We start from the raw sequence: 25,538 nt of genomic DNA, 5'->3' as shown, positions 1-25,538 counted from the left end.
CAATATTTTATTGTCTGTCAAGTTGGTAATGAAAATAAATTAATAAAATAGCACTTTTTTTATAATATTTTATTTATAAAGTCAACAGTATAAAAAATAATTTTCAAATGCACAGCCTCATGTTCCGGCACATCCATAGGTATTATTCAGATTAATATAAACAATTGCACTATCTTACATATCTAATAAATACTGTTACATAATAACGAAGAATTATTACAATGAGCAATATTTCAAATTATCCAAAAGAATTTCATTTAATTTCATTGACTGATTTCTGCCGAAAAATTCATTGCAGTAGTCTATCATCAATTTTGTGCTATTTTATAATACCAGTGAATGGTTAGGATTTATATTATTGTAATGACTTCAATAATTGTCATTTCTGATGGTTCATACCTAAAATCTAACAGTTAATTTTCCATGTTTTTCCATATGTGACAATACTATTTATTCTAAATATTTAGGGAATTTTTATATTTCGACACAACTGTCGGCCAATTAAATCACTTATTTACCTAACCGTTGTCTATGAATGATTAAAATAATACATATGTGTCGCTAAATTTCAAAACCCGCTATAACACTTTTTTGAAATAATTAAGATATATATATCGTTAGATTCGTTATTAAAATCTCTGCGTGAAAATTTTATCGCCTCTTTCAAAAGCCGCTACGATTAACTGTCATTTTTGAAAGAAAATCAATGTGTCTATCAAATCCCGCTATAACACTACTGAAACATTCAAAAACCTTTTTAGTTCCAAAAGTTTTTATTGATTTTCTCAAAATAATGAAAAAGTGTTTATAGCGGGTTTTGAAAATCCGCGACACATATAACTGTTATTAAGATGTTTACTGAAATTTCTTTCTATTATATCTATATAAGCATAAGGAGTGCATATATTTATGCATTTATAAAAATCATACATAGCAATGGATAGCAACCTAAAATACAAAATAATAACCACTACATACACATATTAATTTAATATCATTCGCTGTATGTACATGGTAAAATTTTAATAAAATCACCATAATATTAAATGTAATCAATCCAATATTAAAATTATAAACTTAACGAAAGTACAAAATATTCGTATCAATAAAATTTGTAATATTCAAAAGAAATATTAACTTAAATAAATAGTAGTACCCGATTCTATCTAAAACCCATTTTAATAAGAGAGACCTCGCTTCACTTGCAATCGAACTATCCATAAGTATTTAGGCTACAGCTGTGACCTCATCAAAGGCTTCAAGTACAAGTGGAATGACTTATTAACAGGTTCTGCGTTCAGCGGACTCCTCTCAGCTTCTTCCATGAGTCTCTCATATACCCTTCCATCATAGGAGCCCAGTGTTGAAGACAGTATCTGATAATGGGAAGCAAATTTATATGAACCAGTTGGACCAAAGCATACAGCCTGTCGAAAACAGAGTTGAATTTGAATGAATTCTTATTATAATTACTAATTCCTAATAGGATGGTTGATATTATTTTCAAACAAGGTAGGTATTATGAATTCCAAGCCCGGAAACTTTAGTTTCAGCTTGACTTTTTTGATTCCGAAATCCCGGGATCCTCAGTGCACGACTTTCATTTGAAATAACCCATTTTTGTGAACTAAAGAAATATAAGTTAATAGAAATTCTGTAATAAAATGAGTACTTATAAAAAAAAAACTTGATTCATTTACAGTAATACCCCGAAGTTACGCTATAGGTGGGTCTAACGAAAATCGCTTAAATCAAGTTCGCGTAAGTCGGGGTACAACTTTGCATATAATACGTATAAATTTTGTTTAATTGGGATTAAGAAAAATATTTAATAATATTGCAGTTCTTTGTACATAGTAATATGTACAAAATATTAAAAAAATAAATGAGTTGCGTAAAGAAGTTATTTCGATGTCGATGGCTTCATAACATTTAAGAAATTTGTCTGACGATGCAATGCCTTCTTTTTTCATGCAGAATTTCTTCATAGCAAAAGCTAATAATTTTTTTATTCTTTGCTTTGTAGCTATAACATGTTCTTCGTTAGAGTCTATGTTTTCTAAAATTTAGAATTTTAGGTTTGAATTAGGTTTAGAAAACTGAAGATAGCGAGCCGTTTCGCGAAATAATTTTAGTCACGTGTGATCGATTTCAAATAATAATCATAAGGCGCCAATGCACACTGAAATTAGACTCGACATCAACATAGCCATAAATCAAACTGCAAGCTAAATATATTGCAAATCTCTGCCACGAGAATGAAACATTGCCACCACCTGTCAAAACGTCATTGCATATCCAACTAAGAAACTGAATTGTATTTCCGGAAATATTGTGTACATTGTCGGAAGGATATTTCTAAACCTGAAATGTCATTTCATATAATATTTATGATCAAAGCCATTAATTCTTCATTTTTGCTCTCTCGTGATCTGACACTGACAGGCTCCTGCAGTCATGCGGCGATCATGTCGTCGGTGTTTTGTAAAAAGGGCGAATTAACCAAAATGCTACTTTACAGGAGGAGGATTTTTAACTTTTGACATTTATTTGTTTATTACCTGTAGATTATAAATATCTAACAAGTTTAAAGCTTAGAAAGAATACTGTCATTATAATCGGTATTATTATATAATATTTTAAAAGGCCTAATATGTCACATTTGCTTTTTATTTCGTAATTTTAATTAATTTAATTTTAGTCGATTATCGTTTTTAAGTACTTTCCTGTGGAGATAAAAATTCGCCGTTTTTACACAACAAAGCTAATGGGGTACATATTGTATTTTCATTAAAATTTCGATTTCGCCAAAATGGTTGATTCGCCCTTTTTACAAAACACCGACGATGTATACTAGTACTTACTTAAAAGGTAACTAGTGCACTGTAAAATAGAATGGAATCTATGCCAACAAATTTAACGTGTTACAGTCTAGATGAGTTTGATGTGCGACCCGGCTAAGTGTTGGAAGTTGTTTGATATCTACTGTCCGTCCGTTTTGTATAAAACATGTATTTACCTCATCGCATATATCGAATCCATCGACTACTCCCACTGCATTTGGTCTAATTTTAGCGAGTAGTTCCTCTAACCAACTTTGCAATTCGTCAATTCCTTTCTGGGATATAGTGGTGAACTAAAATAAAATATAATATTCCTTAAACTCTTATTATTCATACATTTTTGCTATATTATTTGACCCATCTGCATTACAATCCAATTGAACTGGGACTGTAGTACAATACTTTAAAACCAAATTGATTGCAGTTGGATCATAAGGATAGGTTGGTTATGTTAATTCAGATAAAAACCGTTAGCCAATGAGGGTGCTGTAAGTAAAATGTTTAATAAGTACTTATATAAACATAAATATACATTATTAATAATTTTATCGTAATAATAAAATAATATACATAATTTGAAAACACTTCTGAGAAATATATAACCAATAGAAAAAATCTTTTTGAAACAAATACGACACCCAGCAGGATTCGAACCTGCGTATCTTGGGATTGGCGCCCACCCGTGGCGTCATATTTTTTTCTATTGGTTATATATTTCTCAGAAGTCTTTTCAAATTATGTGTGTTCAATAAAAAGAATTTTACATTCTTAAATCTTGTGAATTATTCTTTGAATAAAAAAATAGTCAAATAAAAGGATACATTAGTATGTTTCTGTGACCAGACTATTTTAATAGAGGGTGGCAGGAGTTGCAGATGCCAACACCATTGGAAAAAATACATAGCTTGTTCACAGTACATAATATAAAAAATCTCATTTTTTTTACATAGACATAGTATCAATTATCCCGTTTTGAATATTTTACCAGTACATGTAAATATAAAAGGAGAAAGATTATAATATATTGGATGTACCCACTAAAAATGATTAAAACTAAACAAACACCCATGATGGGTGAACAGTAGCGAGTCAGCTTATAATGTCATGGGTCTCAGGTCTGGCAAATTGACATGTTGTTTTTTCAATCTCTGTTTTTCGACCCAGAGTATAGATCTAATAGATTAAGCAAATGGCCAACATCCATTTATCATAAAAACAAAATAATCTGTTAATACAACATCCACCCTTGGAGACCCATAATATGACCATGTGACCCATAAGAAATTGATGTAGTGTAATATAAATAAACTGGTAACAATAAACATAAAAAAATTTCCAGTTACTTTTTCGAAATAATAGCTAAATTTTCTGGCGCTAACACATGACTTTACGTGGCTTTGTTAAATAATTTTTGTAATTAATAAACGATATATATTAAAAATCATCGACAAAAACCAGCATTTTATATTTTCTTCCCAATAGTTTTGATTTTGCAGGCCTCTAAAATAGAAAGACCCTATCTGTGAATATAATATTTACGATACAACGTAAGGCTTCATTACTTTGACATTGTATAATAATATAATTATATAACAACTTACTCTCAGCAGATCTCCAGAGCATTTGAGTGCCCAATAGACGGCATATAATTCCACAAAAGTTAATAGGACCTCTCTCAAAGAGGCCGACACCTTCGATGTTATTATGTGCATCTGTTCGCTGAACTTTTCAATCACCATGCTCCGGCAATGAGCCTATAAAAAAGCAAACATACAAAATTCGTTCACAACGAATATATTTTTAATCTTGGAGAGTAACATCAACGAGTTAATTCGCCTAAGTTTGTATGTACTGTGAAGAACAAGTAAGTTAACTCACATCTTTTCTACATCATATTCTGTTTTTTGTCTGTTCATATATACATAATCTCAAAAACAATATTTTTCATTTTAGTGTGAAAATGTTCACAAAAAAGACAAGAAACATATTGATTTAGGAAATTTTACAAATTCTCATCACTATATAATATATTAGTTTGAAAGTGATTTATTTTATTTCAAAAATTGAACTGACTGAACAGGTTAATAAAATCGACATTACTTAGTTTCCATCACATTATATTGAAAGGCTTTTTAACAAGGAAACCGCAGACTAAATAAAGTAATACTTTTACATCTGACACATTAGTAGAAAACAAAAATATCATCTGCATTCTGAATATCTACACTCCGATGACCTTTAATTTTCTATTTTCTAAATCATCATTTTTTAAATGAATTTTGAAAAACTAAATATCTCTAAATTAAATGCACTTATACCAACACAATCCCTATAAAAATTGTTCGCAAAAAGGCAAAGGAATATTATTAACCATAAATAAACAATCAAAATCTAAAATACATTTGCAAAAATATGGTATATAAATACCTCAGCAGCGCCAACCAGTTGAACCGAAGTCATGTTCCATGCATCCTCATGACTTATTCCTTTCTTCACTCGTTTGGCAATATTTTCAGCGCTGGTGGACACCTTTCTAAAATATTAAATCGTACAAAATAAATGTTACATCACAATTCCATAATTTTCTTAAGAAGAATAATCAAAATAAAATATGTATTTTTTTTAATTACTAACCCAGCAGCTATTACTTGGAAAGCTTGTATTATCCCATCAAGAGAGGTCGTCCACCTAGGATATTGTTTATTAACCGCTTTCGTGAAATACTTCACAGTGGGGGTCATCACGGATCCGCTTTGAGCCTGATGCCACGCTTTCACCAAATATCTTGAATGTGGAAAAAATGAATTAGGAAGGTAACATATTTATAAAATGAGTTTCCAATTGGTATTCACTGCACATAAAGATTGCTTTACGACACACGTCTTTTTATTCTTGCTTTTCAAGTATATTTGATAAAGCTCACTATGAGAGTGAAATGAACGTCGTAAAGCAATTTTTTATTACCAAGTGATAAAACTCATTATGTGTGGGTATTAATAATTAATGCACTATGCATTAACACACAACACAGAGCAATAATTATTATTGCTCTGTGTTGTGCGATTCTGAAATATTTTCAATCTAAGACTAGTTATCCCTGTATGGAAATTTGTACATAATAATTATGCAGTTCGCCGAATCACACTTCACTGTGAAATGTTATATCGGAAATATATGGTCGTATAATAAGGACCGTCCAACCTCTTTGGGTCGTGTAGTACTGAGATAAAATTCATGTCTAAGTAAAACACGGTTTTCGTCGGTTTACAGGATGCCAGCGGCAAACAAATTTTGAAAATAGCCGATACACTGGATTATTTATTAGGTTTAGTTAGGTTAGGTTATGATCTAAAAAAATTGGAACATTATTGTCTACAATGCTCTAAGAACAACGTGTATTTTTTTCATCTCAGTGCTATAGAGATGACCGTATAGTATACTCACAGCTGGCGTTATGGTGTAATGTAACACGTATGATTTACATGTAACCCTAGTTATCATAATAGCTTGAAAACCTGGTGCATGACAAAAAACATGGAAAGAGTGCTGGACTTATTTCAGCAGAAACAGCTATCGAACACATTGATGACAACATAATCCGGTCGGTGACAGTGAGACAACAACGATCAATATATTTTCAGTCATCAATCAAGTTGAGCCACGTAAGACGGCTGGACCATGACATAAGATGGATGAGTTCCGCATCACAAAAAAGTGACGAGGAAAATGAAGAGCTGGTCAACCTCGTACAAGATGGAGGGATATATAGTGTCATACTATATATATATATATATATATACTATATATAGATAGTATAGGGTAATACAAAACTGGAGAGAAGTGGTTTTAATTTGGACGGAAACGGAAGCTGGAGAAGACCAGATCCACAAAGAATAACCGACGAGTAAACGGAATAACTGACCACTACAAGTATTTTTCTATTTGTGAAAGCGAACTCTTAATGAGTTCCAAGTACCTATTTGATTTTAAACTGAATTCCAATAAAAAACCATTCAGGTATACAATGTGTCAATAAAAGAATGATCAAAAGATAATAATTATTATCCATGACATATTTTTAATGTATTAACAACATAATTAATGGTTCAAAACATAATAAAAATTGCTTATATTGTATGCGAAAAAGAATATATATGAGATAATTAACCCATTACGCCCAAAGACGAGAAATTCTCGTATTAGAAAAGATAGTACTGTATAACCCAAGGCCTGAACAAAAACGATGCATGAGTGCGAGTGAGAAAGTATTCGGCACCCTTACAATCTCTGCGACGCGCGCTAGAGTAAGATAAAAGGTCTACTAGCTACAAGCCAGTTTCCAAAAGTATCGCCATCAAATTGGGGCGAAACGCTTCACATAGCGTCGATAACTTGCGAGCTCGTGTTGCTAAAATTGATATTTTTTGTGTTAAACATAAAGTCAGTGGTAAATATTTTTGGTTAATTAAGTAGAAAAGATGGTTCTGTGTCTTGTCTTAAAATGTGGTAGCCGTACTGATAAGCAAGAAGATGGTATTACGTTTCATAAGTAAGTTGATACATGTTCGTGATAATTTATTTGTATTTTATTATATATTTTAATATTAGTGACCTAGTGTTTCTTTAAAATAACTTAAATTATGGATATCTTTATCTAATGGTTGCATTTTGACCGCTTAAAAATACTATATAACGTAAAAAAAATAGAAAATTATATTTTAATTCTGAGCGTCTAGTGCGAGCTCTTTGGGCGAGCACTAGCGAAATGGTCTATGGTCTCGAACATTTGTAAACGAATGCGTTCGCTCACTCACAAACTAAACGCAAGGCACGCGGCTTCATTTAGCAATGCAACGGGTGGCGTCTAGATGTATCTATAGTCTAAGGTATAACCCCTATTTTACGTTTTTAATGGACTAGAAAAAAAACTTAATTGGAGGGAAAATGTAAAAGGAGGTATTGAAAAAAAGAACATTAAAATTTTATGTTTCTAAAGAAATAACGTTTTATTAAAAAACAACATTAAATTTAAATTTTTATTGAAAAAATCATGTACATATATATTAGTTTGTTGCTTTTTTGTTATGTAATTCTCTTTCAAGACTATATAAACATTTAAAAGTGTCATCTTGGATATCAGCAAAGTTTGTAAAGTAGGTTTTTAAACCCTCGGTGAACCTCATTGCTTCTTCTTTTGTTGGAATATCAACCTCTTCTTCATCAGACAGTTCTTCAGAAGCGCGCGTAACTCGCATATTTTGGATATTTCCGACGTAAAACGCGGGAAAGAAAAACGTAAATGCGGGTATTAAATGTACTGAAATACATCGGGACTGAAAAAATTACACGCAATTGCCGGGAAAACGTGAATTCCGGGCACGTCAAAACGTTATACTGTACTTGGTATTTTTTTTCAATATATTAGGGCATCTATTGAAAATTTTTGGTATTAAATGTGTTTAGAAACAAATTCGTTACAGGGTGAATAAATTAGATAGCAGGGATTCTTACCAACCAGTATAAATACATATTGGATTTAAAAAAAAAAAATTCATTTTCCGTTTGTGACATCTGTTGATTGAATATCTAGTCCAACATTTAGTAAAACAGTTCATAAAATAAGATTAAGTATTTATGTTTACATGATGGAATACACTTAAAAATTAATTCCATCAAGGTTATTGACCTTTTTTTAATCAGCGTTAAGAATGAACCTATGTTAAAATATTTACAAACCTTGGAAGCCATTTTAGATACGGGAAACAGTTTCATTACAAATCGTCATTTGTATATTTAAGTACAAAAATCGCATATTTGAGTTCGCGAAATTACGGCATTTGTCAATAATTTTCAGATATTTTATGGGTTATTATATGAAAATAGATAACGCTTTATAATATAAGTAGTTTTTTAAATCTTTAGGATGTAATTGGTTTTTTATTTAGCACTAAAATTCTGAAGAAAAATAAACGAAAGCTTTTGTTTATTGAACTTTGAACCTCCCTATCTCGCTTTAAATATATTTTGTTTCTTTTCTGTCTTTCATCATATTATTAAAGCATCATTTTTTATTTGTGTTCAAATAATGATTTACACACGTACTTTTTGAGTTATTAGTATTTGATTGCTGGAAATCAATTTAGCATTCTATATACAAAAATAAAGTTGGTCAGCAAGATTTTTACTGATTGATAAAAATACAAATGGTGCACAGATCTCGATCGTAAAAAATCTACACTATTGTATTACAGCCCATAACAATTTTTTACTTTATTTACCACCCATGTCTTTTCAAGAGATTAATTTTTGAATGACCTTATCTGTTAAAAATAAACATGTAATTTGTACCAATATCATTCTCAAATAAATTCCAATACAGTCCCAATCAGTTCCAATCCACAGTTTAACCAACCTGGCAGTTTGTAGTAGAAGTACTGTATTTTCGCCTTCATAAGTGCACGCTGCTGTGACCAGTCCATACATGGAAGGGAAATTGCTGCTATGCATGTAACCGTGCCCGCCGCAAGCCATTCTGCAAGTCTCTATTCCTTGTGCAGCATCTGCCGTGCATACCGCCTTCAAGCAACATGCCAACGCGTGCAGCTGTATATTAAAAATTTCAATTATTTCAATACGGTACCTAATGAATGATCATTCTATATCTAGAAAAAAGGAGCAAAAATAAAATGTGACACAATAATGACATCAAAGTTTTGCATGAGCAAAGAGTGAATTTACTATGTGAATGGTACGTGTATGTAAATGCATTATATTTAGGCTTGCTGTACATCCAGATTTGACTGAGATTGTCTCAGTTGGACAATGGATCCTAAAATATCAATTTTTATAGATGGCATCACATCATATCACATGAATAGTGTACAATGTTATTATTATTATGACTGTCACACCAAACAGCACAAAAACGAGGTTGTCAAAAATTTTTGGTGTAGATATCTTCGACATATTATTTATTTACTTTACATTATATACATTTCAAAATGTCTGATTGCACTTTAAAAAAAAGAAAGTTTTTCGATTTTATGAATGGTGATTAATGTCTGATTTAGACCATTCATAATTGTTTTCAATTTAAATTTTGTCTTTTTTTTATTCAATAACTAATTCTTAATTTTTTAAGTTTTTTTTTCATTTTATTTTATTAAGTATACATCCGCAATTAAATACAAGCGTATGTTGGCACCTCGGGTGAAAGTTTTTCTCAAAAGTTGTATTAAGTACTTCCATCTCTTTTAATTTGCCGTCCCCTTAGAATATGCCGGCTTAAGTAACACATAACCTGCCTACACGCATCAAACGACACCGCCATTAGACATAGCAATTAACTACACACTCCTGCTAATAAACACCCTCTTAAATAAAACTTTTGCCACTTCATTAATAACTATGATACAATATCTAACTAAGCTAAACATTCAAAATCCTTCATTGTTAAAAAAGGGCCTGTAAAACCTTTTTATCACAAGCTTTTGTGAATTTTTACATAACCTGGTAGGGAAACACTCATCTAAAGTATTACTACGACTCAAATGTTATTTGAATAATTTTTTGATTGACGAAAATATCTGTATTTAAAAATTCAATACATCAAACATTGATTTTGCTTCTTTTTCTTTACCATTACATACATATCATTTCTACATAATACATTCATGGTGCCTTAGCTAAATTATCATAGATAAAAATAATAGACAGCTCAATTAAAGAGCATAAGCAAATTTATATAACCATCTAATTATTGTTTCTTACAACAATTTATTATTATGATACATAGGTACCAACATAATCCATCAATTTGGCTAAATAGGGATATTCATCTTAATTTTTTGAATAGAAAAGTATGTAGATATGATTACACAAAATACAAGATAAAAATCTCGTCAAATAAATGTGACATTCACTGTATCAATTAGGCTACAAGTTATAGAAACGTTCAAATACCTCCGGAAGCCTGTCCAAGTCTCCGGCTTCCAATTCCGTAGAAACACAATTGTAATGGTCCCATAGCCATGTCGCCATCAACTTATAAGCATAACACGCCGCAATGTTAGGGAAGATCTTGTACTGCTGGGTGACATAATCCATGATCTGTGGCTCGGGTTCACTAAAAAAGGGGTCACATACAGTAAGTATTTCTATTTAGATTATCTTCCATGTAAGACAGAAAAATGGAAGACCATTACAGAATTAAACAGGATAATAGTAGTCATAATTAATATGGAATGCATCACCAACAAGTTCATATACAGATACAAATAGTAAATCAATGTCCATAAATGGGGAAATATCTGATCAAGCATTTAAATATCTAAGCTGGATTTGTCCCATAACTGTGAGGTGCAAGTACACCTTACACTTGAGTAACAGTAGTTGTGAAATACATATGGGACGCTTAACACAAAAAATGTTCAAAAACTCTTGTTTTGACATGGTATTGAAAGATGAATACCATACATAATGCATCAGAATCATAAACAAACTAGATGGCTGAAAAAGAGTCATCAAGGATCATAAACAAACTAAATGAGTGGTGGACGCCATAACATATGCAAGTGGAGATCAACAGGCAACATCGCTAGTAAAGGAGACCATCGTTTAACGAATCTCATCATCTAATGGTAACCTAGGTATTAATTACTAAAATATCCAACCACGGGATAGAACAATATCTGCAAAAAATTTTACCTGATGGCACACTGGGGAGAGGAAATTTATTTCATGGCACACCAAATAAAAATCCCCCAAAAAATTAAATGTACTTTATTAATATCAATACAAAAAATTGTAAGGTCAACAATAAAATAATATTGTTTTATCAACATATATACATAGGTACGTAATATAGATGGCTGTGAGATTATTAGTGAGTAGGATGTAATTGATTTTGAGAGCGAACTATGTCAAAGAGCATATCCAAATGAGATAAACAAACACGTAACTCCTCATCTACCACCTGTAATCTTTCCTGTTTTTTTATAAATTTCTTTTCCATGAGCGCTAGGAAACATAATTCGCAAAGAAACGGCATTCTAAACGCCAACATAAATTGAATGGTTGTAGTAACTAATCGAGGATTTGACTTCAAATCGTTTCTGAAGTCTATGAAATTTTCTTCCACTGTTAATTTCAGATGTGTATCGTAGTATCTTGAGAAATGATTGTCGACCCGCTCATACATTTGATAATCAAGTGATAAAAAATATTAGTGGACCACTGTGTGGCATTTACACGTATGTGGGAAAACCAGTGAGAGATCCAGATGAGTTTAGTAGGCTCGCATCTAGTAATGGATGGAAAATGTCTGAAGAAAAAGAATCATCTAGACTTACTCGGGCTTCGGTTGAGATTGCCTCCTCACTGCAGAATATCTCGTTGCAATAGTCACAGCTTTGGATAGATAATTGACCATATCTTGTATCAGCACCACACGGACAAACATCATCGTTCCATAAGTAAGCTTTGAGCTTGGAGATTTTACATATGTTCCATCCTATCGAAAAAACATCCAATGAACAATCGACCAATGCAATGATATCTGTTAACATCACAATACAGGTATATCTAACGCTGTGTGCCAACTAGAATGTCTGGTAGTTGTGTCTTGACCCAGCTATACCACATAGAGACTTAACACGCCGACTGTCTCCCAAACTTTCTAAGAGCCGGACCACACCGGGCGACTCTGGTCTCCTCGGGCGATTTACTCGGGTGACTTCCAGTCGACCAGAGAGGCAGCCAATAATAATAATAATAATAAATGTACACGCAAGTATGTAAAAAATACGTTCTCTTCGCGGCGTGGCTGCCGGTGACTGGTCGCGTAGTGTGGCAGCGCTCAATACATAGCTATATGTTTTCATACATCGCAACCGATTGCCCGACCAGAGAGACCGGGATGCCAGACCGAACGAAAGAACGAGATTTTACTGATCGCCCGACTTTATTGCTTGCGCGACTTCTGGGCGACCAGGTGTGGCATGGTCCATATAACTGCATACATCAGTCTGGTCTCGAGACCAGAGTCGCCCGGTGTGGCCCGGCTCTAAGGGTGAGATTTGTTTGGTGTATAGCAGGTTTAAGACGAAATGATGGTCTAGTGGGTGCACAGTGTAAATTAAAAAACATATTTTGGACGCTGTCGACATTCATAAACTGTTTCAGAAAGCGAAATTTAAACAGACAATATTTAGGAACAACAAATAAGAAAATCATCAGAACCTCAATAAATATAGTGAATGAGTTGTCGAATTTTTATTGTAGTTTGACTCAAGTCACTTGAAATTGTTCAATAAAACTGTAAAAAGGTACTACAATATTTGGCTTACTTGGATATACATAAATACAAATGTAACCAATAATGACAAACCGTTACTAATAAAACACAAACAAAAATGACCTACCTCAAGAACTTGTGCATTTTTCATGAGCATCTGCTCTCTCGGTATCCTAACATTTTTGAATCCCAAAAATCCATTATTGGTTCCGTTCATACCGAGCTTCGTTCCTATCTCTCCAATTTTGATTCCCGGCAACGGAATATGAGTCTCTTCGTCCCTCAGCTGGACGACAAACGGATGTATTCCGTAACACACTCCATGCGTGTACAGTTGGGCCACCACTACGGCATAATTTGCAGTGTGTCCTACTAAAAATGTTCACACAGCTACTTCATAAAAACACACTATGTATGTAAATATATAAATTGCAAAAATGTACTTATGAAATAGTAAATTCATTGTAAAAGTATTAATATAGAGATATTAAGCAACATACATCCTCCCGGCCACCATTTGTAAGACGTGAGAGTCGGACTATTTAAAATAAATTCTTTGGTGTTGGCGTCATACTCGGCAGTCGTCTCGAGACCGCGTATAAATGTGCCGTGGCCGAGTTCAGTCTGAAATAAACATAAACAAAAATATTCTGATATGATAAATTTTTGTAAATAGTGTTCATCCAATATGGTTGACTTGATACATACTAAAAAACTTTTTTTATATACATATGTTGATTTATTATACTGTGAATTAAGACAATAAAAACAATTTTGATGATTTGATTTACCGTTTGGTTTGCTATTTAAGTATTTAAATCCTAACATCAATTCAATAAGAAAGAATTATTAACGCGCGATTATTGCGCGAATCCAGTGGTTACATGTTAAGTCCCATCGGGCGTTCAATATAAAGAATGTTACATTCTCAAATCTTGTGAAGTATTTTTTGAATAAAAGAAATAGTTTATAAAAATTATTAGCAAGTGCAAGCATGTTATAACTAAAATTTGGAGTGATCTGGGGTCGGTTAGTAATTAGAGCACTTAATTGATAACTTGATTTAAAAGACAAGAACTGATAGTCAAACATAACTCAATTTGATAAGCATTTCATGTGGTCAATATAAAGGATGTTACATTCTCTAATCTTGTGAAATATTCGTTGTATAAAAGAAATAGTTTATTATAATAATTATGGTCAGCTTGTACAAAATTTAATAAAAACTTTAAATAAATATGTCGTCATGATCATTATCATTCTAAATATTTTTTCCACACCTGTTCGATCGAGAGCAAGAGCCCAATGGGTCGGGTGAATGGCTAACAATCTTTCTTTGTTATAATACAACCTACACCTGTAGAAGCCCAAACGGTCGGCTTAGGAGCGGAAATGGTAATTTCTTTTTTTTTTATGTTCATCAAAAACATTTATAGCGAAGTCTACATTTCTTCACTTCATCTTCCACTTCACTTCAACTTTTAAATTCTGGTTTTAACACCGAGTAGTTTTGTGCACGCTTTAGGTGGAAAGCGTGTCAACTGTCAACACTTGTACATCAAATAGTTTTCAATTTTTCACGGGAAGCGGTGTTGTCATATTTTTATAATGCTAATTTTAATACAAAGATGCAAAAATTATAGTATTTTGAAAAAACTATAGTACACAGAACATTTCTCGTTTTGAAAATTATAGTATTTTTCATTTATTTGGTGCAAAATTTTCACGGAAACTATCAATTGACAATACCGATGTGATGTTGAACAAAAATACATCTATCTATAATGGATCTACATCATGAAAAATGGCCATTATGAAACCAGTTTGATGCAGACTACGCATGCACTGTGATGCATTCATCTAGCAAACGAAAAAAACCCTTGAATATTATTTATACATTATGTATATGATACCATATTCTTGTCAAACTAAATGATTATTTTGAAATAACAATGTTAATAATGGTAAAGTATGTATAAAATAACAAAATACTAAAAAAGATTACCAAATATCATCACTAGTTCTTGTTAAGTTTATTTATAGCAGTTTCCAATCAAAATTTAATTTCAACAAGTTATCTATTTCATTATCTGGTATGCTGAATAATTTACCAATATAAGCACATACTTCATGGTATAAGTAGATCTTATTGTATATTTCATGTTTGATAACACACTTAATCATACCACCCAAAGGTCACTAAAAAATATAATTTTATACCAACAATGAATTATGTACTCAAATAATCGTAATTATGATTGATTACTTAATAATCATTAAAATGGTGAGTACAAAAATGTATTGTTTGTGTTCTTAAATAAATTAGTTCAGTTCAATGAAGGTCACACGAGTTTACATAAAATTAGTATGTGCAAAAAAATTGTTTATTTTATTAAATGTATCATAGCTATTAATCACCACCATCTGATCTATAATATAATACAAATTGCATATTTACTTGAGCATATGTACCGATGATATTACAATTCCACGCCCTCGCAATCCATTCGGCTTGCTGGGCAACCGTGCCTTGGCCCATAATGGCAGGAATAAACATAACATAATGCAGAGTGACCGGTGATCCGTCCTTCAATAAGGCTGACCCAAGCATTCCACCGAGGATATCTCTGCAAAAAAATATATATTAATAATGAAAGTAAAGTACAGTAAAAACGAAACAATGATGCAGTTGGTAGATAATGTGCGTGCGTATGGGGAGCCGTAATAAATACCTGGCAGCCGATGACTGCGTATTTGTACGTATACGTACGCATACAACCGACGAACCGCATCATTGTTTCGTTTTTACTGTAACATACTATGTATGGCCACAATGAAACATAGCTTCAGAAAATTCATAGCTGTTTTACCCACTATTGTGAAGATACCTAGACACTTTAAATTTGGTATACTGAACCCACAATAATGACCATACATAGAATTAAAATAAGATTGTCTGGTATTTCAGTCTTGGATTCTCATAGAGTGCTCAATTTTTATGGAGTGCATTGGATTCTTTCGTACACAGCTTCCCAGCCAGGGAGATTGAGAAGTATGCTGAAAGATATTGTTGCATATTGTAATGGAAATTGGACGGTCACCATTTAATATTGAAAAAGGTCATATCTAAAATTTCTTGACCAATAATTGCGAGTAGTTCTTTCAGGCAAGACAAAAAAACTTTTAGACAAGTGCAGGAATCTCATTGAAAGAAGTGGTCAGCTACATATCATATAACTTTTGAATTATTTTTTATGGTGGCCCAATAACAAAACTCTGCCCAATTTAAACTATGCTGTTTCTATACATGTGAAATAAATTGATAAGAAGCATTACTATCTACTATTCTACATGACAATTATTGTTATGGAACATGTTTGTCGACATGGAATTTTCACATGTTTTCATGATTTTATATAATAACAGAAGGCATTACTTTTTTCATGTGAAATACATGAAATATTTTAACTTAAGAGGTAAAAAAGTCTTTAAAAGGGCTACATATCATTCCGCATGCCGTGAGTATTTTATATTGGGCTGTGATGCAAAAAAGGTTACGAAACACTATTCCAGTAGGTAAAATGTTCTCATTGTTTCACTTTGTCTGAGCTTGCTTTACTTATTGTAAGGGACAATATAAAATAAGGTTGCCACAAGCATGGATTACATTCAGTAGATGTTGCTACAATGAGCAAAGTTATAACCCTCATTAATGACAGTAGCATCTTTACGATAGGTTTCACCTAATTTAATGTAATCTTTATATTATGGTACATGTATTAATGCTCATTTTTTTAACATGTACTTGGTTGATTTTCGAGATGAAAACAGGAAAAACATATTTTTACAATTGTCATTTTCTCATATATTATTTAAATAATACTGCTGAATTAACCATACATGTTATATAATATGCCTATGACTAATCAGCAACATGAATTAGATAAGTATAACTATTGCATAGTTCTCATGAAAGTATTTTACAACAATTATTATTGTCAACAATATTTTAATGATATCAGCTATATTAATTCAATTTCATTTCTATTTAATTCATTATAAAAATTTTCCACTTGCTTTACATTTTTTTTAAATAAATGCAAGTAATCATTGGATAAGCTTAATGACTTCTTCTTAATCTGCATTGAACTAAACATAATATATCAGATGTATGCGAATTTGAATAGAAAAAGTATAATAAAAAATATTTATTGACCCAAACAATGAAATTCAAAGAAAACCACTCTCAGCTAAATTACCAATTACAATCTCTCAATTATGAAATTTAATACTTGCAATCATGGAACTTATAAGAAACAGAATTAGTCCAGTAAGCGCTTGACCACAGTGGACGGGCAGGCAGCGGCGTGTGCAACTCAAACGTATAACCGTGTGTGATATGCCCAAACAAAAGACACTGTTTACGAACATTTCACATACAGTTATACATTTGGGTTGTGCACTCCTCTGCCGCGCCGCCGCCCGCCTGACCACCACCAATTGCAAAAATGTGAAGGAATGTCATATAACTAGAGTCTGTCTTCTAATAAGCTTTCGTGCGGTTCCCCCCCCCCTGCTTTAGCATTCAGTTCTATCCCATTGAAAACTTGCAACAGTCGAACGCGATGGAACAATGCTTTCCGTCATGATGTGAACGCCAGCTTATAGAATACAGACTCTACATCATGGATTTTGCAATGGACAGTCGTGCAAAATATGAAGAAGACACATTATCCATAATTGAGTGAGAATTTTGAACCCCAAAACAACACTGAAAGTAAAATTGTTTTGTCAGGAAATCAATATTAACTAACGGGACAGCACTGCTATTGTTTCATTTTATTGGTTTTTATTTTATCTGACCAAACCGAAAAAAAAATATTTTTTAAAAACGGTACATATTCAAACATGCGCGTTAACATGATCTTACTCCCTACTTCATTTATCGTTTGTCAATTTATGGCTACGGCCGTATCTTGTAGCTTAACTTGGGAAATGCCAAGAGAAATGGTGTATTTCAAAAAAAAACTACCTTATTCTTAGGTCAATAATTATTATAAAGCAATCATTATTCGTAGAATGTTGATCACATTTGAATGGTCAAAGACATAGCTTATAATCAGTATCTTTAGAATTATCTTCAAATGTGTTAATCGTCCCCATTTTTTGAATTAAAATGCCTAATTCTTGTCAAACTTGGAATCACAGAGATTATAAAATGTAATTTTTTATCGTAAATATCGTAAATTATGTAAACATTAATTTTACTAATGGTTTTGTAAATGCGTTTAAAAATTAATAAATCTAAAAAATCCACTGCACATGGACGTATTGAAATATGACTATATTCTAAAACATTAGATCGAGAGGTTTAAAAGAATACTATTTTATGTAATAAAAATACTTTATATAAGTCATCAAATGTTTAAAATAAATATAAAGGATAATAAGGCTTCAAAATTATATAAATAGATTATCTACAACGTTTAAGGAATGTCCAGGGTAATGCTCTGAAAATACCATAAAAGCTCCATTTTGACATACGCTGAGCATGTGGGCCCTTAATATTTGACGATTACAATACTTCATCATTTACAAAATTACAGGTTAGAAAGGAAGATAGGTAAGTAGGTACCTCAATAGATCAAAGATACTACATAGTTACATTAAATAGATTGTTGTGGCAAACACAAAATAGAAAGTGGAATATGTACCTGAACTGTTGCATGCCTCCACCATCACCACCTTCTTGGGACACTTGAATTTTCTTAAATACTAAGCAAGCCTTTCTCACTGCTTCTTCATACTTTTCTTTGTGACTTAAATATTCTGGAGGGACAGGATCATTTAGAAGATCAGTATCCTTCAAAAACATATTCTCTAAAATAAACAGCTCAACATTAATAATGGTCATTATCATGATAATAATACGTACATAATTATTTATTATGAAACATGGAGGTCAAGTCAGCAGATTTTTTCCCTTCTTTATTAGGAATGTATTTGAATAAAACGTAATCTTTGGAACTTCTGTGTTGGGTATATAGATGTTGGTAATTTTATAAAACTTCGAAATGTTAAAACAAAAAATGAATGACCTGTTTTTCGTCTCTCTTGTGTTTTTTTCTCGTCACCGTCCAATAGATGAGTTAACTCTTTTGGATTAAATGAACATTTATCTCGTTCTCTTTGTAAATCGGGATTACACTGGGTAATAGACATGATTTTGTCTGAATCAAACAACTTTAAATTTCACACTAAATAATATAAGTACAATGCGCAAAAATTTGCTTGGGCAAAAAAATATGAATGGGTAGTTAAAGACAGCGAGTAAACATCTGGTTCGCACACACTCGTATTAACTGATCAAACTTGTTTCACAAATTATTTATTAGAAACCAGTATGTATCACGATTACGTATATTACAAATCCCCACCATTACTGTCAAATATACGTCATCGTCATCTGTTTACAAAACGAAATGAATGATACCATGTGATGGAATGAGTGTGCTATACTTCAAATATTAATTTATGATCATACCATCTTACGTACCGAGGTATACTTGCCCAGGGTATTCTGTACCGTGGATCATGGTATTATGTGATTTAATAGTTAGGTACTATACAGTTGTATTATTACTATGTTTTCCTTGTATTACTGTAAAATATAATTTGATATTACACGTCATAGTGACAACACTCTACCTAGTTACTATAGTTTTGGCCTTGATCAGTTTTAGACTCGGCGGAGCGTAAAAGTTAAAATACAAAATGGCCCGAAATAATTATAATGAATGCATGTTTGAATCCCCTGCAGTTCATGTATTTTTTTTAGTGAAGCTACTTTCCTAATATTTAATGACCCATAATATGTTCTGACGTATTCTATCCACACCATGAATTTCGAGATAGTTAGGTACGTTCTGCCAAAGAAAAATGAAATTAATTGCACACAACCGAAAAAAATTGAAGCAGCTTAGAGATGTCTGCATCCAACAGTGGATTAATCCAGGTAAGTTTCAATATTGTTAAAAATAAGACATTTTGATTTTATAATTAGGAGCATTCGATTCAATATTGAAATTGGACTAATATCACCTCGTTTTATGGTATTATATTTAAAAGATACCATCAACTAAAGAATTGTACACTCTCTATTATAGTCTATTTCCGCCGCGGCCATTTTGAAGTCTTTTCAGACACGTTGAGAACAACGGCGGCAGCATGAGGTGAGAGGTCTCAGCGAATTATGTAAAATGTCGAGTTAAACAATCGTTATTGTCTAAATATAATGTCTATTCATTGTCTTCATGTTTGGTGACACAAATGATTTGCTATATTTGATTAAATTTTACCAAATAGCTAGCGTGTGTACAGGTTATGTGTAGTGTAGAAGTTTGTCAAGTACAAACATGGCGCTGACCACATGTGTACGTCAGGTTTCATTATATTCGTTCTATTATAGTTTTTCCTAGTGATCTCAACCAGTTTACAATATAATTCCGACAGTTTTGAATGATTAACGTGACATATTTTATTTTTTTGCAGTTCTCTCAAAGTGCAGAAGAGGCTAGCAGCCTCTGTCATGCGCTGCGGGAAAAAGAAAGTATGGTTGGACCCTAATGAAATCAACGAAATATCCAATACCAATTCCCGTAAGTATAGTGTTGTCAATTTATGTCTTTATGCCGGCGCTTTTGCGCCTACGTGAACTGTCATCTCGGATGATGTGTGTTGGTATTGCTGTCAAATGTTGGATTTGTAAGCACAGCTTGACATACAATTAATTTAATACTGTTTTTGGAAAGCGTGGTTGTATCGAGAAACAGCACGAAATATTGTGTGGTTTTTTTTCGACATAGGTAATCAAATACGTGTGATATGTGACGTTTGTTGATTTTTTATGTTGCATACCTCAAATACAGCTGGGTGAATATCACATTGTACTAATATTAGTCTTTGAAACAACAACCATTTGTAAGGATTAATTATTTAATGTTCCCATACTTTTGTGATGTAATTCGGTGGAAGCTCTTATTGCATTTGCTTGCAGTGCTTTAGTGGGCAGTGTTCCCGTCCCTTACATCAATAGTGACAGTGGCATTAAAACCTGTTGATATTCTGTTTTTTTTTTTCATAAGCATTTTGGGGATAGAAATACCATTAAAAATGGCTTTAGATGTCTTGGCAACAATCTGTGGAACTACAAATTACCACGTTCTTCCGTGTACACATCTAGTCATCGACTCGTGTCCCCTACACCATAGTTTCTTAACCGGTGGTCCGCGAAGATTTTTGGGTGGGCCGCAAAAATTTTCTGCAATTCAAAAATAGTTACCTAGAAACCCAACATTCGAAGTGGGGTTGTATTATATTTCGACAATTATTTCATAAATAGTGTAAATATTTATTATTTTATTCCAATGTCGATAGTCTGCAAAACGTTTTTTGACTTTTTTTGTGGTCCGCGGATGTAAAAACGTTATGAAACATTGCTTTACACTACATACAGGGTTATAAAATTGCAGACTACATCAGTTGAAGAATAATGACTCACAAAGTATTCTTCATACAGAGGGTTATATGATAACCTCTACTACTCGAGCCTATGTGCTCTGCATGTATATATTTTTTTGGTATAAGTCGGTTTATAGGAAGCCAGGCGGGAACCGTACTAATTTTTATAGCTGATTTTGGCGAAATTCATGTATTCAAAAATGAAAACCTAACTTAAATAATCCAGTATATCAGCTATTTGGTTGGCTGCTGCCTTCCTGTAAGTCAGCGATTTCCAAACTGGGAGGCGCGAATAGTTTAACACAATTCGAGGGCTTAGTGTCAAACAACACTATCTACAAAAGTGCAACTTTGCAGGAGAGCCAAAAATCGTTATTTTAGAGTGTGTATTGTACATTTATCTTGCTTATGATGATGTTGAAATTTATAGGGATAGTTTTTAAAAAATATGAAAACAAGTGTAACTTATGTAATTAGCATTAAACTTTACTGACGTTTTAATAAGAAATTAGAAAAGATTGACATAACGTTTGACTATCATGTAGCCGTAAATGTAAAATAACATTATCACAAAAAAAAAAACACTTTTTTGTAGATAACGTTGTCTGACTTTAAGCACTCGAATTATTAATGTAGTTATAGGTTTGCAGTTTGCAAATGCATAGTTTATAAAACGGTCGCTAGTTATCAATAACATAAACAACAGTCCTATAAATGGTTGTTTGAAAACCTGTCTGAAAATATGGAGACTAATTTTATAATACCACACTTCTACACTATTGTGACGCGCGCTGGCTATCTCGTGAAAAATTAAATAAAAGGGTCAAATCATAATGTTGAAATTCGAGGCAAATTTGCTTAGGAACGATAATTTTGTTGTTAAACTTGTCTATTTGGTTGTAATATAAAAAAGGACCCTTAATGCATTCACTTATTTAAAAAGACGAAGTGAAGGCATTCATAAAAAATTGGAGCTTTGGAAATCAAAATTACAAAAAAAAAGTTCGTCATGTGTCCACTCTTAAATTTCTGCGCCAGATATATTGAAGCAAACAAAAATCCTTTTAAGTACCTACCTACTGAGTTTTTCGTTAGTTTGCTAATTCACTTTTCACATTATTTTATTAATAGTAAAAAAGTCGTCTGCGGCGCTGCTTTGTTTCAGGACTATTAAATATTTTAAATATGTGGTGCATTTGAATTTGATGTGATACCTTTTTCATTTTAGTATTAGTACATTGTTGACTATTTAAAAAGGTTGTATTATTTAATGAAGTAAAGGGGGGAGAGTATTTTCAGTTCCCCCAGATTTTGCACTACAATATTAGATTTTTAATGAATTGGTACTTGCCACTTGGCACTGCAAATCTTTTTGATTAAAATTCTATCTCATGAATAATATTTCAGGTCAGAATATACGAAAACTGATCAAGGATGGTATCGTTATCAAGAAGCCTGTTGCCATTCACTCCAGAGCTCGCGTTCGCAAGAACAAGGTGGCGCGTAGCAAAGGACGGCACTGCGGCATGGGTAAAAGAAAGGGTACAGCCAACTCCCGTATGCCTGTAAAGGTGGGTTCTTTCTAAATTTGTAAACTAACTATTTTTCATATTGTAATGCAGTTCGATGGTTACAGAGCCTTAAGCCGTTAATGAAGCGAATATTATAAATGTACAATTAATAAAATTATACCTATTCGACTCAATATCTCCACATGTCAGGTAAACTAACCATCAAATTAAAGAGAAATGCCCTCAATGATATTTATTCTTGTTCCGCCTTCATGAATATATTGGCAGATGTACATAATTCGTTCCACAATTTTTGCCAATATTCTAAATAAATGGATTGAAGATAGTATTTGTACTTATAATTAGTAATAAAATTGATGCTTTTTCATTTCTAAATAAATTAAAATCCTTCCATGATCAATGTTAAAAGCTTATTAAAACACTCCTCCAAGATAATTATTTAGTATTGTAACGACAATATCAATACTGGTATCCTGTCATTCCTACATATGATATTATGAATATATTCACATTTGAGTTATTTTTTGTCTATTTCAGTTATTATGGGTTCAAAGAATGCAAGTGTTACGTAGACTGCTGAAAAAGTACCGTGAAGGTAAGAAAATTGATCGTCACCTGTACCACACTTTGTACATGAAGTCAAAGGGTAACGTGTTCAAGAACAAGCGCGTTCTAATGGAATACATCCACAAGAAGAAGGCAGAGAAGACACGCTCCAAGATGCTGAGCGACCAGGCGGAGGCGAGAAGGAACCGTGTGCGCGAGGCCCGCAAGCGCCGTGACGAAAGGATCGCCACCAAAAAGGAGGAGTTACTTCAGTCTTATGCTAGGGAGGATGAAGCTTCAGTTACTACGGCCAAGAAGTGAATTTAATTAATATTCTATACAATAATAAATACTCCTTTTATTCATTTCATGTTTGATATGTGAACTATATGAATATGAATAAATTGACTGTTTAACAATTGGTCTTTTTTTTTGTTTTTTTAATTATTGCTCATGTGTTTTCACCCTAGCCATTGACCATTCACTTACCAATGTACACAGCATGTGAAGAAGCTCTGCAACTGCTTAGACATCAATTATTTCATAAATGTAAAGCTTGTAAAACATATCTTTGCCTACAATAAGTTGCAGGTCACAAGCATGTCTCAATGGCACCGTTGTCTTGTTTTGTCAACACATTTCCAGGTCTCCACTTATTCCATTAAATGCAGTTTAAGAATGAGGTCAACCTGCATGGCAGTAAGGATGATAAATTGCGACTTTGCGTTAATGAAATTGTAATGCATTCTACAATATCATCGGTGTTTTGTAGAAAGGGCGAATCAACCATTCTGGTGAAATCGAGATTTTAATGAAAATACTAATGTACCCCACTTTGTTGTGGAAAAAACGGCGAATTTGTATCTCCACAGGAAAGTACTTAAAAACTATAATCGTAAGGGCAAATATCCATTTAGTAAATGATAAAAAAAAAAAATCTGAATAAAAAGCGAATGTGACGTATTAGGCCTTTTAAAATATTCGTCGCCCTCAAGGAAGAACTCACCAAATACAGTTTTTGCTCAAAACGAGTTATATAATACAGAAAATCTTGCAATTTTTAACATCTTAAAAAAAATCACCAAAACTCTTAACTATGTTTTGTATAATGTAAAATATGTAAAAATAAAAATGATAATGTAAAAATTTTAAAAACAAAAAATTCACCAACTGCAAAGAGAAGATATTTGTGTTATGGAAAGTCACCAAAGTACTTTGGTGACTTCTTCCGTGCGTATGTTTCCTTATTAGCAACACATGGTGACACATCGAGTGCTTAAAGTCAGACAACGTTATCTACAAATAAGTGTTGTTTTTTTTTTTTTTGAGATAATGTTATTTTACATTTATGGCTACATGATAGTCAAACAACGTTATGTCAATCTTTTCTAATTTCTTATTAAATCGTCAGTAAAGTTTAACGCTAACTACATAAGTTACCCTTGTTTTCATATTTTTTTTAAACTATCCCTATAAATTTTAACATCATCATAAGCAAGATAAATGTACAATACACAATAAAATATTAATATTAGGTTTTGAATAAACATTTCCCTTGTTGAGTTACAAGAATCTAAAATAACGATTTTTGGCTCCTGTAAAGTTGCACTTTTGTAGATAGTGTTGTTTGACACTAAGCCCTCGACATCTGTCATGTCTTTTCAGTTTGGTGTTGTGTATTTTGGCGGTTTTTTTCTCTTGGTTGTACTCTCATGGCTGAGGATGGTGATCACCTTTGAATTTCATCATCCTTAAGGCTACCAAGACTTTCCATCCCTCTCGATCTTCCGCTTCTCAGAGCAG

The 25,538-nt window shown here is 32.5% G+C and overlaps 2 protein-coding genes across 3 annotated transcripts; one reads left to right on the top strand and one right to left on the bottom strand.

Annotated features, from left to right (window-relative positions):
* Positions 1-50: 50 nt before the first annotated feature.
* Positions 51-19,581, bottom strand: ACOX1 (acyl-CoA oxidase 1). 2 transcript variants are annotated; one of them, XR_015070598.1, is made up of 14 exons: positions 19,236-19,572; positions 18,852-19,017; positions 15,596-15,764; positions 13,638-13,761; positions 13,265-13,509; positions 12,194-12,354; positions 10,806-10,968; positions 9,256-9,446; positions 5,478-5,627; positions 5,271-5,376; positions 4,445-4,597; positions 3,020-3,136; positions 830-1,376; positions 76-578 (listed from the first exon to the last, which is right to left on the bottom strand). XR_015070598.1 is itself a non-coding variant. In XM_085946676.1 (13 exons), the coding sequence occupies exons 1-13, from the start codon at positions 19,357-19,359 to the stop codon at positions 1,233-1,235; spliced, it is 2,013 nt and encodes a 670-aa protein (XP_085802802.1). In that variant the 5' UTR covers positions 19,360-19,581; the 3' UTR covers positions 51-1,232. The 2 variants fall into 2 exon arrangements, 1 of the variants encoding a protein (XP_085802802.1); XM_085946676.1 differs by having other exon boundaries at positions 51-1,376; positions 19,236-19,581.
* Positions 19,582-20,331: 750 nt separating this feature from the next.
* Positions 20,332-24,154, top strand: RpL19 (ribosomal protein L19). The gene is made up of 4 exons (XM_085946898.1): positions 20,332-20,369; positions 20,689-20,795; positions 23,065-23,228; positions 23,727-24,154. Exons 1-4 carry the CDS (start codon positions 20,365-20,367, stop codon positions 24,054-24,056), a joined length of 606 nt encoding a protein of 201 aa, XP_085803024.1. The 5' UTR covers positions 20,332-20,364; the 3' UTR covers positions 24,057-24,154.
* The last annotated feature ends 1,384 nt before the right edge of the window (positions 24,155-25,538 follow it).

Source organism: Rhyacophila brunnea, unplaced genomic scaffold (genome assembly GCF_057557595.1).
Source record: "Rhyacophila brunnea isolate RB1 unplaced genomic scaffold, BYU_Rbru_1.0 scaffold_2, whole genome shotgun sequence".
NCBI classification, from domain to species: Eukaryota; Metazoa; Arthropoda; class Insecta; order Trichoptera; family Rhyacophilidae; genus Rhyacophila; species Rhyacophila brunnea.
The sequence above is the reverse complement of the archived record's forward strand: the minus strand, read 5'-3'. Positions and strand labels throughout refer to the sequence as shown.

What these genes read in the sequence shown, in the direction of transcription:
- ACOX1 (XM_085946676.1), bottom strand. Translation starts at nt 19,359, where the DNA reads ATGTCTATTACCCAGTGTAATCCCGATTTACAAAGAGAACGAGATAAA. An exon ending in ACAAGAGAGACGAAAAACAG is followed by an intron (nt 19,018 to 19,235) that starts GTCATTCATTTT and finishes TGTTTATTTTAG; the next exon opens with AGAATATGTTTTTGAAGGAT. An exon ending in GCTCTGGAGATCTGCTGAGA is followed by an intron (nt 3,137 to 4,444) that starts GTAAGTTGTTAT and finishes ATTTTATTTTAG; the next exon opens with TTCACCACTATATCCCAGAA.
- RpL19 (XM_085946898.1), top strand. An exon ending in AATATCCAATACCAATTCCC is followed by an intron (nt 20,796 to 23,064) that starts GTAAGTATAGTG and finishes ATAATATTTCAG; the next exon opens with GTCAGAATATACGAAAACTG. An exon ending in ACTCCCGTATGCCTGTAAAG is followed by an intron (nt 23,229 to 23,726) that starts GTGGGTTCTTTC and finishes TGTCTATTTCAG; the next exon opens with TTATTATGGGTTCAAAGAAT.